Below are 12,348 nucleotides of genomic sequence, written 5' to 3' on the forward strand. Positions count from 1 at the left end.
TGGCTTTGCAGCAGCATCAAGGATATTTGAAAGGCAATGCCAACTTTTAAAAGAAAAAAATGTCAAAAGAACAGAAAGCAAAAATTCCACACTTAGATTTTTGGGGGACGTTTAATTAATACTCATTAGGATTCTTACTTTCAAAAAACCTCTAAGGAAAAAGATCTTTAATTTAAGAGATGTAAACAGTTTTACGGAACATTAGTAAAAAAAAAAAAAACTTCCTGTAGTGCGTTAAAGCTTAGTTAATGCTGTTTCAAAGAGAAAGTATTAATTTGAAATTACTGAGTATTGACCTGTTAATGACAGCTTGTTATTAACAATTGTTATCTCCTGGCCATGCTGGGGATGGTGTTTGATGGTATTGGAAGATACGATTTGCATAAAAGAGGAGTTTTATGGTATTGTTTAAGGAGACCTTAGTGTTAGAGGCTATCCAAGAGGGATCGGCCATGTCATGTTGGAAGACCATATGGAGATTTGTCATGAGTTGGTCCTTTGTGAATTCTTTTCTGAGTGTTTTTGACAGTAGAAGGTTTGATACGTAGTGCTTCAAGTATGTTACTTCATTCTGTTCTTAGGATTTTGCTTCTGAAGCTACAGATTTCTTTTGTTTTTTTCCTTTATGACATCTGGATTTAGTTACTGGATACTGCCTCACAAGGAAGGAATTTGGAATAATGCAAATGTACTGCTGTAGGAAAATCAAAACATATGCAACTTACTGTTTTAATCTCGTCTGCTGAGTGTACACGCTGTTTTGTAGACCAGATGATTCATAGCTTTCCTGATATCTCTGTGGGTTTTTGTGTTTTGATATACATCTTAAAAGCTTAATTAAAAAAAATAAATCTACAAATTGGTCCAGCAGAGTTGCAATAGAAACATAGAAGAATCCAGATGGACAGAAGCTTTCTCACTGTAGCCTATAGTTGAACAACTCCTGCAGAAATCTATACAATTTGTTGAAAAATATGTGGTCCTCTAGGTTGACCAGTATTTTACGTTATTTATGTTAGTTTTATTGTTGCATACTTGCATACATTTGTTCTTAATGCCACTCTTTCTCAGCACTTTTGAGCTCTGTGATAATTAATTATGCCTTCTGTAGTAAACAAGTGACTTGAAGTTCTTAATATCAATCTTAAAATAATAATTTTACTTTCTTTTCTGTCTTTTTCCACAAAAATAGATAATATACCTGAGAGAATCCCCAGAAGATGTGTACAGGCTTATACTGGCTGGAAGCATTTCGTATCTTCCTTTTAGGTAAATAACAAGTTGTTAGAACTTTATGTCCCTCAATATTTTGAAGAAGAATGTAGCATTTATCCGTACTAATTTGGGGGTTTCTTTTGCTGAAGTTTTAACACGTGACTCATTCACTGCCTGAGCTTTAAGTGCAGACTGCTGAACAGGGGTGTTAGCAGCTGGAACTGAAGTGTACTGACAAAAGGTGAAGGAGCCATGCTGCTTTTTATGCACTCTTGTTGAGCTTTTTGATCTACCTTGCTTCTCACTTGGCAGTCTAGTTTAGTGCCAGTAGTTGATAGTTAAATGTATCAAAATATCTGTCATTCATCACAAATGGCTTGTAATACTTTTAGCACTCCATTTTTCCCACTTGTCGAACGTATGCAGCAACCCACAAATACTGTTTTGTGCATAAAGAATGCTAGCTAATCTCATATGATTTATTGTAACTTTGAAATATTTCTTTTTACCGATGAGGAAATGTGTAAAACCATTGGTTCATGGTTGCTTGACCCTGAGGGAATGTAGTCCTAGCTATTTCAAACCACAGACTTCTCTTTCTGGTATATGCTGTGATGCTTAATGTAGCAAATAAAATTGATCCATCGTGCAGAGGAACAACTTCTTAATTTCTTCCAAACAAGAGTTTCTAAAAGTTGGACTAAACTAACATTCCATTGGCTGCCACAATATGCAGAAAAGAATGGCCAAAAAACTTTTTAGGAGGCCAGTTTACTGTCCAAATATATTGTTATGGGGTGATTAATTCAGTCCGTGCTTGTTTGTGTTTTCTAGATCTCTTGCCAAGAGATGGGCTTTTTGATAATTTGAATTTCTATTACTTCCCCCTTGCCACCACCACAGTATAATGTGTTACCACTAATGTGGTAGTATAATGGTGTAGTAGCACCTCTCTTTATTTGCATACTTCCACCATCCCATTTCTCACTTTTAAATTCCATTTTTATATTCCTAGAAGAACAAAAGTCGTTCTTAGAAAGATTGTAAGGTTTGTTTCTAAATATCATAAAGGTGTATATGGGTGATGGAGTTAGTAGTTTTTCACTCAGGTCATATACCCTGCATACCCTGCCCAAATTCCCAGACCATCACTTCAACAGCACTGCTGAAAGAAATGAAAAGTTGTGTTATATAATAAGACGTACTGAGAGCTGACTTCTGAAGACATGTCCAGCCTCTGGGATAAAGAATACAGTCTGCTAAAGTGTCTGCGAACTTTACCGTTTCCTTGAGTTTACTAGTGCAACTAAACCTGGTGCAATTAGAGGAATTCAGATTACACTAATGATCAACTGAGATGTTGGTCTGGGGTCTCTTCCTTTAGGATCTTCATCTCTGTAAAAACAGTACCTTCCTATAGAATAATACAAAGTCAGTCAGATAGTTGCTACTTAGGGTCATTATCAACATGAAAACTTTCATTAGCAGGTTACAAAGAATTTCTTTTTTCACTTATAGAATCACAGAATCACAGTGAGGTTGGAAGGGACCTCTGGAGGTCATCTGGTCCAACATCCCTGCTCAAGCAGGGCCACCTAGAGCCGTTTGCCCAGGATGATGTCCAGATGGCTTTTGAATGTCTCCAAGGATGGAGACTCCACAGCTTCTCAGGGCAATCTGTTCCAGTGTTCAGTCACAGAGAGTAAAAAAATGGTTCCTGATGTTCAGAGGGAATCTCCTGTGTTTCAGTTTGTGCCCATTGTCTCTGGTCCTGTCACTGAGCACCACTGAAAAGAGCCTGGCTCTGTCTTCTTTGCACCTTCCCTTCAGGTATTTACATACATTGATAAGGTCCCCCCTGAGCCTTCTCTTCTCCAGGCTGAACAGTCCCAGCTCTCTCAGCCTTTCCTTCTATATGAGGTGCTCCAATCCCCTTAATCATTTTTGTGGCACTTTTCTGGACTCTCCAATTATGTCCAAACTTCTCTTGCACTGAGGAGCCCAGAACTGGGCGCAGTACTCCAGGTGTAGCCTCACTGGTGCCAAGGAGAGGGGAAGGATCACCGCCCTCAACCTGCTGGCAATACTTTGTCTAATGCGGTCCAGGATACCATTAGCTTTCTTTGTCACAGGGCATGTTACTGACTCCTGTTCAACTTAATGTCCACCAGAACCCTCAGGTCCTTTTCTGCAAAGCTGTTTTCCAGCTGGGCAGCCCCCAGCCTTTACTGGTGCCTGGGGTTATTCCTCCTCAGGTGCAGGACTTTACACTTCTCCTTGTTGAACTTCATGAGGCTTCTGTCGGCCCATTTCTCCAGCCTATCAAGGTTCCTCTGCATGGCAGCATGACCCTCTGGCGTATCAGCCACTCCTCCTAGTTTTGTGTCATCAGCAAACTTGCTGGGGGAACTCTTTGCCCCTTCATTGAGATCATTAATGAAGATGTTGAACAGGATCAAACGCAGTATTGACCCGTGGAGTACACCCCTAGTTCCTGGCCTCCAGTTATGCTTTGTGTCACTGACCACCACCCTTTGGGCCCAGACATTCAGTCAGTTTTCAATCCACCTGTCTGCTTGACCAGCCAACACATCAGTAGCTTGTCTGTGACGATCTTATGGAGAAAATGTCTCAAAGGCCTTACTGAACTTCAGGTAGACAATATCCACTGCTCTCCCCTCATCTACCAGGCCAGTCATTTCATCGTAGAAGTTTATCAAATTGGTCAAGCATAACATTACCTTGGTGAATCCATGCTGACTACTCCTTATGATTTTCTTGTCCTTAATATGCCTGGAAATGGTTTTGAGGATTAGCTGCTCCATCACCTCTCTGGGGATTGAGATGTTGCTAACTGACCTGTAGTTCCGTGGGGATTTCTTCTTGCCCTTCTGGAAGTTGAGGGTGACATTTGCTTTCTTCAGTCTTCAGGCATTTCTCCCAGTTGCCATGATTGATCAGAGATTATTGAGAGTGGCCTTGCAATGACATCAGTCAGCTCCCTCAGCACTCATGGGTGCATTCCGTCATGGTCCATGGACCTAGGTATGTCCTGTTTGCAGAAATATTCCCTGACATGATCTTCTTCCACCAAGAGTACATCTTCCTTGCTCCAGCCTTTCCCCCTGGTTTCTGGGGCCTGGGATTCCTGAAGGCTGGTCTTGCTAGCAAAGACTGAGGCAAAGAAGGCATTCAGTACCTCAGCCTTTTCCATGTCCTGTGTAACCAGGTCCCCTGCCTCATTGAGCAGTGGGCCCACATCTTCCCTAGTCTTCTTTTGTCACCTGTGTACTTAAAGAAGCCATTCATGTTTTCTTTGACATCCCTGGCCCAATTCAATTCCATTTGGGCTTTAATTTTCCTAACTTCATCCCTGGATGCTTGGACAATGTCTCTATATTCCTCCCAGGTTATCTGTCCTTGCTCCACCTGCTGTGTGCTTCCTTTTTGTGTTTCAGTTTGGCCAGCAGTTCCTTGTTCATCCACGCAGGCCTCCTGGCATTTTTGCCTACTTCATATTCATTGGGATAAGCTGCTCTTAAGCTTGAAGGGGCTGATCCTCAAATATTAATGAGCTTTCTTGGGCCCCTCTTCCCTCCAGGGCCTTATCCCATGAGACTCTTCCAAGCAGATCTTTGAAGAAGCTAGTGTATGCTCTCCCGAAGTCCAGGGTTGTCAGCTTGCTTTTCAACCCTCCTTCCTGCCCTTAGGATCCTGAACTCCACCATCTCATAGTCACTGCATCCGAGGCTGCCTTTGACTTTCACATCCCCAACAAGCACCTCCTTGTGGGTGAGTATGAGGTCCAGCAGAGTGCTGTGCTTCATTGGCTTCCAAATCACTTGGTGGAGGAAGTTGTCACCAGTTCATTGCAGGAACCTCCTGGATTGCTTATGTCCTGTTGTGTTGTCCCTCCAGCAGATATTGGAGTGGTTGAAGATCCCCATGAGGACCAGGGCCTGCGAATTTGAGGCTGCTCCTATCTGTCTGTAGAGGGCCTGATCCACTTGTTCTTCCTGGTCAGGTGGCCTAACAGACACCCACTACAATGTCACCTTTACCTGTCCTCTCTTTTACCTGAATGGGGTTCTGTTATTTTCTCCTTCTGCTGATTTTTTTCTCCACCTTTCACACTGATTCATTAGGGAGGAAAAGGATACAAACAAATTGTAGAGGCAGCCATCCAGGTTCTTCAGAAGTTCTTCCTCCTCTCAGTTGAAATTTGAACATGATATATTTTGTACTTTCTTGAAACATTAATGATTCTTTGCTGATGAGGGCTGCATGATCTCAGAAGGTGTTCTGCCAAGACATAATATTCTTTGATGTAGATGCAGTTTAAACTTGTTTTTTGACTTGACTATAGTATTCCTTTAGAATGCTTACTCTGCAGGGCTTATGGAATCTAATAATGGTCACATACAAAGAACATGCAATTCCTGGATCAACAGAATTTTAAAAATTGTAGCTGAAAGAAGGGGTTTTAATGAAAACCAGTTTCTCCTCATGTTTAAGCATAAATTGGTTTATGCATCTTAAGAAAAGTCTTTTAATATATCTACACAAATGTGTATCTTGACAGTTTTAGTAGGAAGATGCTGTTCATATATACATAGAGTGCATCTGCGCAGCATCTTTTTTTGTTTTAAATTGAGTTTGAAGAAAAAATTTGCAGTGTATGAAAATTTGACTTTTTCAAAAGTGTACTTCAGAAGAAAATCTTCTAAGAGTGTATGTTAGAATATGATACTAATAACATTAGCTTTTGCCACAAGGAGTTCGTGTTGTCTGTTCTTTGTTCACATGAACACTGAAACATGCTAGTTTCTGTCTTCATGTCAGAAATTGGACATGTGAGCTTCACCAAAACTACAACTGGAGTAATCTTACTCTTGGATCATCTGTTAACATAACTTATTTTATGTTATGATTGTAAGATGCAAGGTGAAGTAATCATTTGATATAATTATTTCACTGAAGTAGTAATTAACTTGAAGCAATTTTTTAAACTTGTTTTAGAGAAATATCTTCAATTGGTTTTACTTGGATTAAAACGGGATAATTTTACCATTTTGGTCATCATATCTTATAGGGATGCTTCCTTTGGTACTTGCAGTTTTCATCTGACATTGTTGGACTGTTTTCATGCAATAAACAAGGTCAGTAAAACAATATTTTTCATATTGCAAAAGGTCAGCTAAATATTGCCCAGCAGAAAAAGAAGACTTAGGGAGCTGGGATCCAATTAGAGCTGTGCAGTAGCAGGTTTTCTAATTGTTGCCTAGCTTATTATGTATTATGCATTGTAACAAAACTTCTAGATACAGCATCCACAGAAGTTGACTGATACTTTATGTAATCAACTAATGAAGGTTTTAAAGAGGGAATTTTGAGTTTTATTTATGTAATCTTTCAGGACAGTCATTCACACCTCTAATCCCTAAGAGTTGTGTGATAGATTTGTTATATGAGCCCCTGGTGTTACATTTTAGTCTGAATATAGCCTTTGAAAGTGGTTTTGAATTGCTTAGTGATACTTCTTAGGCATTTGCAGCATGTGCTAATGACTTCAAGTTTTGCTTTAGTAATACAAATAGGACAAATGTTAGGTGGCAGGTGCTTTTTTTTTTTAACTACGAATTACCATAATCCAGTGTTTTATAGCAATACAGTGGTGAAGTAACATGGCATTGAAGGACAGGGGAATTTATATGCATTGTTTTTAGTCTGTGAGTAGTGAAATGGGGAATTCTGCAGCTCTCCACCTACTACTGTCTTTTGTATTACGGATATCTCTGCCAAATACTGGTGTTTTTACTGATTAAGACAGCTTATTGTAGATGTGTGATTTGCAGCTTTTTTGGATGTTTTGACATTGGCTGCTTGAATGCCAAGAGTGGTGAATTGCTGTTCTTCTTAGTACTGGTGAAGAGCAAGGAAAACTACAGAAGATCATGCAGTGAAAGAGGAAATTAGAATGTAGGATTTTAAATATCTGGAGATACAGGATTATCTGTGTTTGTGCTTCCTGACTTAAGAAGTGGGTAAACTACCAGTTACTCAAATGTTTACATGTTTTATACAGTATTAAGTATAATGGTTGTGGTTAATTACGGGACATCAAGGACGACACCAGTGTCTGCTTAGGACTGTGTGTCTGCAAACAATTCAAAATCAATGAAGATATTAGCATCATAATGAGAGCAATTAGCATTCATGCACAAAAATATTTGCAGTCCTTGAATGCAGACTTTAGAACGTACTCATAATTTCAATATATAATTTTAGCCAGTTATTTTTCTCTTTTTTGGTTTCGTACTCCTAGCAGTAATAAAAAGACTGAATGCTTCTGTAGTCTGGAATTTTGTAGTGATTTGATGACAACAGAAGAGAGTGGATTTGCTTGTCTAACTTCACTTGTATTAAAATTTACAAATCTGTTTTGAACCAAGACTGAGTTGATCTGTATTTTTTCAAATATATGAAGAAATCTCTCTGAAAGAGTAGAACAGGTATTAGGGGCTTTCAGTAACCTAAAAGAGTGATCAACTGTCCTCATTGAAAAGATGTTGTCTTTGTTAAAAGCTGTATTCTGAATTTTAGGCTTTGCAATATGGTTTCCTGGATTTCAATACGTTTGATGTAAATGAATATGAGCATTATGAAGTAAGTGTTCAGTATCAATCTTCTGATTTGTTTGCTGTTACTAATGCTGATTGTTTATAATACGTGCTATTTTGTTTTTTTTGTAGTATTAGGTTCCATTTCTGTTTTGTCTCTTTAAACTTTGATTGTTAAATAAAGGTGTATGGTCAGAGAGGGAATATTAAAATTTAGATTTAAGCATAGTCAGCCTCAAACATGGGGGGAAAAGCAGAAACGAAAATGGAAATAAATACTTTTTTCCATTATTATCAAAGCCCTGGAAGATGATCGGGGAGTGGGAATTTGGCCGCCTTTTAGAGGTCATGCATATTCTTGAGCAGTCTTGATGAGAAACTCGAGGGCATACAAGTCCAAGTCTGGAGAGCAATCACAGTATGTTTCTGTGAACACATGGCAAAGGTATAATAACACTCTTTGAGGTAAAGAAGGAAGCAGGGCTGGGAAACTCCAAGCCTATAAAATTCACTTTGGGGCATAGGAAACGAATGTGACAATGAAGGACTGCAAGTCTTGACTATACACAGTTTCAGAAATGCAAAGCTGCCAGTTATCTGTAAAGAGAAAATTAAGTGTTCTTAGAATCTAAAAAATCACAATTAAAATTGTGAACAGCTGTAAGGCCAAGGTCATAATTTAGAAACCTATAAAAAAATAAAAAATTGGAAGTTGCCCTTCATCTGAAGGGCATCAGTTGTGTTGTTCTAAAACTCTGATTTAGAAAGAGGAGAACACAGGCAAGAAAAGTGAGGTTGAAAGCATCTGTCATCCTCCCGATGGAACAGAAAGCAGGCAACTAACATAACTTCCTTTGGCAAAAATTGTGCATCACTTCTATCTAGCATGTATTTTGAAACAATAAGGAAAAGCCTGAAAATACAGGGATAATGATAAACCAAGCATTTTCTCTTGACAGAGAGCAGAAAATGGAGATTTTAACTGGATAATACCAAACAAATTCATTGCCTTCAGTGGACCTCATTCAAGAAGTAAAATTGAAAATGGTATGCTTAAAAAAGGAGGTGGGGGACACAAGCCCACTGCTTTCTTAGTTGATTGTTATCAGTAAGAACAAGCTTTAAAAATTGTTCCTCAAACAGTGTGTTTTTTCCTTGGCTCTTTTTCTTTTATAAGAACCCTGGCAGTAAAATTTTAATGCTTGGTTTAATTGTATCTGACCTAGGTGATTATGTTAAAATTCCATTTTCGATTAGTCTATTTCTTTATGTTGAATGTGAGTTCTGTTTTGAAAGTGTCTTCATCTCTTGTTTTTGAGTCTTTGTTTATTTCTGCAGTTTGAGCCTTATTCTCTTCTTTTTTTTTTCCTTCTTTTTTCAAATAGGCTATCCTCACCATGCTCCAGAGGCTTATTTTCCATACTTCAGGAAACATAAGGTCACCACTATAATACGCCTCAACAAAAAAGTGTATGATGCCAAACGATTTACAGATGCTGGATTTGAGCATTTTGACCTCTTCTTTGCTGATGGAAGCACACCTAGTGATACTATAGTTAAAACATTTCTGAATATTTGTGAAAATGCTGAAGGTGTTATAGCCGTTCATTGCAAAGGTATAGTGTAAAAACAATTCATATTACAAGTGATGCTTACAGTTACAGTTCCTGAGGTATTTTGCACTATAATTCTGTTATATCTGGTTATTAACATCTCTGCCAAACTGCAACTTTTCCATAAAAATTCTTTGTATGCTTCTGTTCTGCACTTCATCATCTAATTTTTTTAAGTTCCAGAAAAATCTTGCCAGCCATTTCCAAGAATGAGGTTGGGGAAAGTGAGCTTGCCAATATTAACAGCTCTTTCTGCTAGAAAGTGTTGTCACTTTCCAAGGATGCTTTCGAGCAGGAATTTGAAGTCCTGGCAAGGTTTATAGGTCTTTCTGAAAATACATAGTTAAATATGCCAAATTATAGACTTTTGAAAAAATCAATGCAGCTTTTTGAGGAGATTCCCCCAAAGGTATGAGTGTTCTTTCAGAACCACAGAAATCTTTATCCCTCAGAAACCCTTTTTACTAGCTACATTGGGCATGCTCTGAATATCTGTTCCTCCAGAGTTAGACTGCCAAGGAAAAGATACTTAGAGCACGCCCAGTGCAGCCAGTATAGTTTTCTGTGGTTCTAGAGGAACTATGTTTCCCTTCCCCCACCATCTTTAATAGTCTATCAGACACTTGTTCTGCACAAACTCTGCCTGATGAGCGCACCTGATAATGCTGTGATTGAAGGAGAAAGGCCGTTTCTTAACCCATGTGCCTGGGACCTGCAAAGACTGCATTTTTGTTCCTGGATCTGCCATCTGTTTGCTGCATGTTTAACAGGATTAATCTGTGGAGTGGAAGAACTGGTAAAAAACTTCATCTTGACTGTTGGGAAGCAAGTGCATACTCTTACTGTCTACTGAGGTGATAAATTCGGGCATATGACTTAATTGATTATGCCTGAATATTGAATATCAGTGCTTTGTTTTCATTCAAATTAAGATGGTCTTTGATATTTTTCATAGTAATGGTGTCCAGACTACCTTATGTTCCTCAAGCTGCTCTTACTATTGAGAAAAAGTAGAATGCTGTAGCCTGTTCTTAAAGCTGGGCAAGACATGGAAAGTGCTGTGTGGTTGTCTTGGCTGTTGGGCTGTGCTGAAGATTTTACACTGGTGTTGATCAGTCGCTTATTAAATGAGAGAAGGTGATGTGTGGTTTGACATTTACAGCAAGTGATCGAGGAGAGGAACCACTTAGCTGGACCTGTCCTCCTTTCCTTCTCATGTTTCCCAAGGTAAATAGAACCGTTTTGAGGGCCATTGCAGAGAAGGTTCCTCATTCTGGACTACTTTCTGCTTGTGTCGGCTAGTACCGAGACTTGCTTATTGCAAAATTTGTCTTTTCCTTGGGAACTAAAGTAAGAGATTAGTTAGAGGAGGGACTGGAAGAGCAACTAGTTTCAGTGTAATGTATGATCACTTTGCAAGAAGGTTCTTTGAGAATTTTGGGAAAAAGCCAGCTGTTCTATCGCATGCATAAAAACATTCTCATACCTATATACATATTCATAGATAGATAGTAAATATAGATAGACTTACAGGTATTTGTAAAGTTGCTGTCTTTGGAAGGTTACCTCACTAAAAACATGTGAACAATGTGTTAATAACGTTGTATATGGAAAAAAAAAAATTCAAAAGGTGAGTTGCACTTAACCAATTTTGATCAGTAACAGGTTTGTTTAATAAACTAGGCAAGTAACTATTTGTCCAAGTAACAACGTCTGTAGGTACAGCAGATTCCAGATGAAGTTGGGTATATGAAAGAAGCCATTCTTTTATCTTACACAGCTGGTCTTGGACGAACTGGCACACTTATTGCCTGTTACATTATGAAGCATTATCGGATGACAGCTGCTGAAACTATTGCCTGGATTAGAATAAATAGACCTGGTTCAGTGATTGGACCACAACAACACTTCCTGATGGAGTAAGTAGATTGACTAGAAATGACTTAAAAAATAGATCTAGATGTCTTTTTCTTCTTCTTTTATTGTACACTTAATAACCTTTGGTGTTAATTTGTTGTGTTTTGGGCTTTTTTTTCCATGTTATTTTAGCAAACAGGCAGAACTTTGGACAGAAGGAGATATTTTCCATGCAAAGCTGAGAGGAAACCGTAAAATTGCTGTAACAAGAATTCTGTCAGGAGTAGACGATATTTCAATTAATGACACAAAAAACAGGAGAGCTATCCGAAAGGACATTGAGCTGGTAACCATCTGAATATTGTGCTCTTGTAAAAGTTGTAACTGCTGTTGAGAATCTCTCAGGTTCTGAACAAACCTGTGGGTACAGTAAAACTATGTTAATGGGATTCTTTTTCCGTTTGCCCTTTTTGTATTGAGGTATATGGGGGAGGGGGGAAGTTATGGACAGCAAGTATGAAAAATGAAGTGCAGTACACAGGTGAAGTAGGAGCATCCTTATCATATTTTAGTAATTAGTTAAATATTAGAACAAAAAAAGTACTCACGATTTGCAGTCAAAAACACTGTGATTTTGTTTTGGATTGTCTGTTACTTCATTGTGCGTGTTTAAAGGGAAGGGATGAAAGGGTTTTTGCTCTTTTTAGTTTCTAAGTAATTGCAACTTCTATAATACCTTTTGATGCTGCCTTTTAAAAAAATGGTGCTGCTGTTTTAAAAAGGCAAGTGAAATAGGGAAATGCTGTACTTGACTGAAGATTGTACTGTACCTAAGCAAAGATTTGATAATATGTTTCCACTGTTTTAAAGGTAGACAACATTCTGATGCATGTAGTTCATGACACCACTTAATGGTTTACAGGTTTAAAAGCAGTAAACAGGAAGCTGGAAAGAACAGAATTGTATTTATGCAAGTGAATTTCCTTTGATTTTATGCTGGCAAGCTTTCCTGTTGGGATAATTCTAACTTTAAGATTTAAGAT

The 12,348-nt window shown here is 38.4% G+C and overlaps 1 protein-coding gene across 15 annotated transcripts in view; it reads left to right on the forward strand.

The window, feature by feature from the left end:
- CDC14B (cell division cycle 14B) overlaps positions 1-12,348 on the forward strand; it is a 48,776-nt gene that overhangs the window by 20,650 nt on the left and 15,778 nt on the right. For 14 of the 15 annotated variants that reach the window (XR_015700912.1, XM_087741285.1, XM_087741286.1 and 11 more), the window contains exons 5-11: positions 1,193-1,269; positions 6,308-6,374; positions 7,819-7,881; positions 8,795-8,882; positions 9,221-9,451; positions 11,229-11,367; positions 11,498-11,651. Coding sequence is in view for 14 of the 15 variants with exons in the window: in XM_087741285.1 (XP_087597411.1) it covers positions 1,193-1,269; positions 6,308-6,374; positions 7,819-7,881; positions 8,795-8,882; positions 9,221-9,451; positions 11,229-11,367; positions 11,498-11,651 (819 nt within the window). In the remaining variant the exon portion in view is untranslated. The remainder of the gene's footprint in view (positions 1-1,192; positions 1,270-6,307; positions 6,375-7,818; positions 7,882-8,794; positions 8,883-9,220; positions 9,452-11,228; positions 11,368-11,497; positions 11,652-12,348) is intronic. The other variant, XM_087741296.1, reaches the window with a different exon arrangement.

This window comes from Nipponia nippon, unplaced genomic scaffold, assembly GCF_047370975.1.
Source record: "Nipponia nippon isolate SJK-2023a ecotype South Korea unplaced genomic scaffold, ASM4737097v1 scaffold_8, whole genome shotgun sequence".
NCBI lineage: Eukaryota > Metazoa > Chordata > Aves > Pelecaniformes > Threskiornithidae > Nipponia > Nipponia nippon.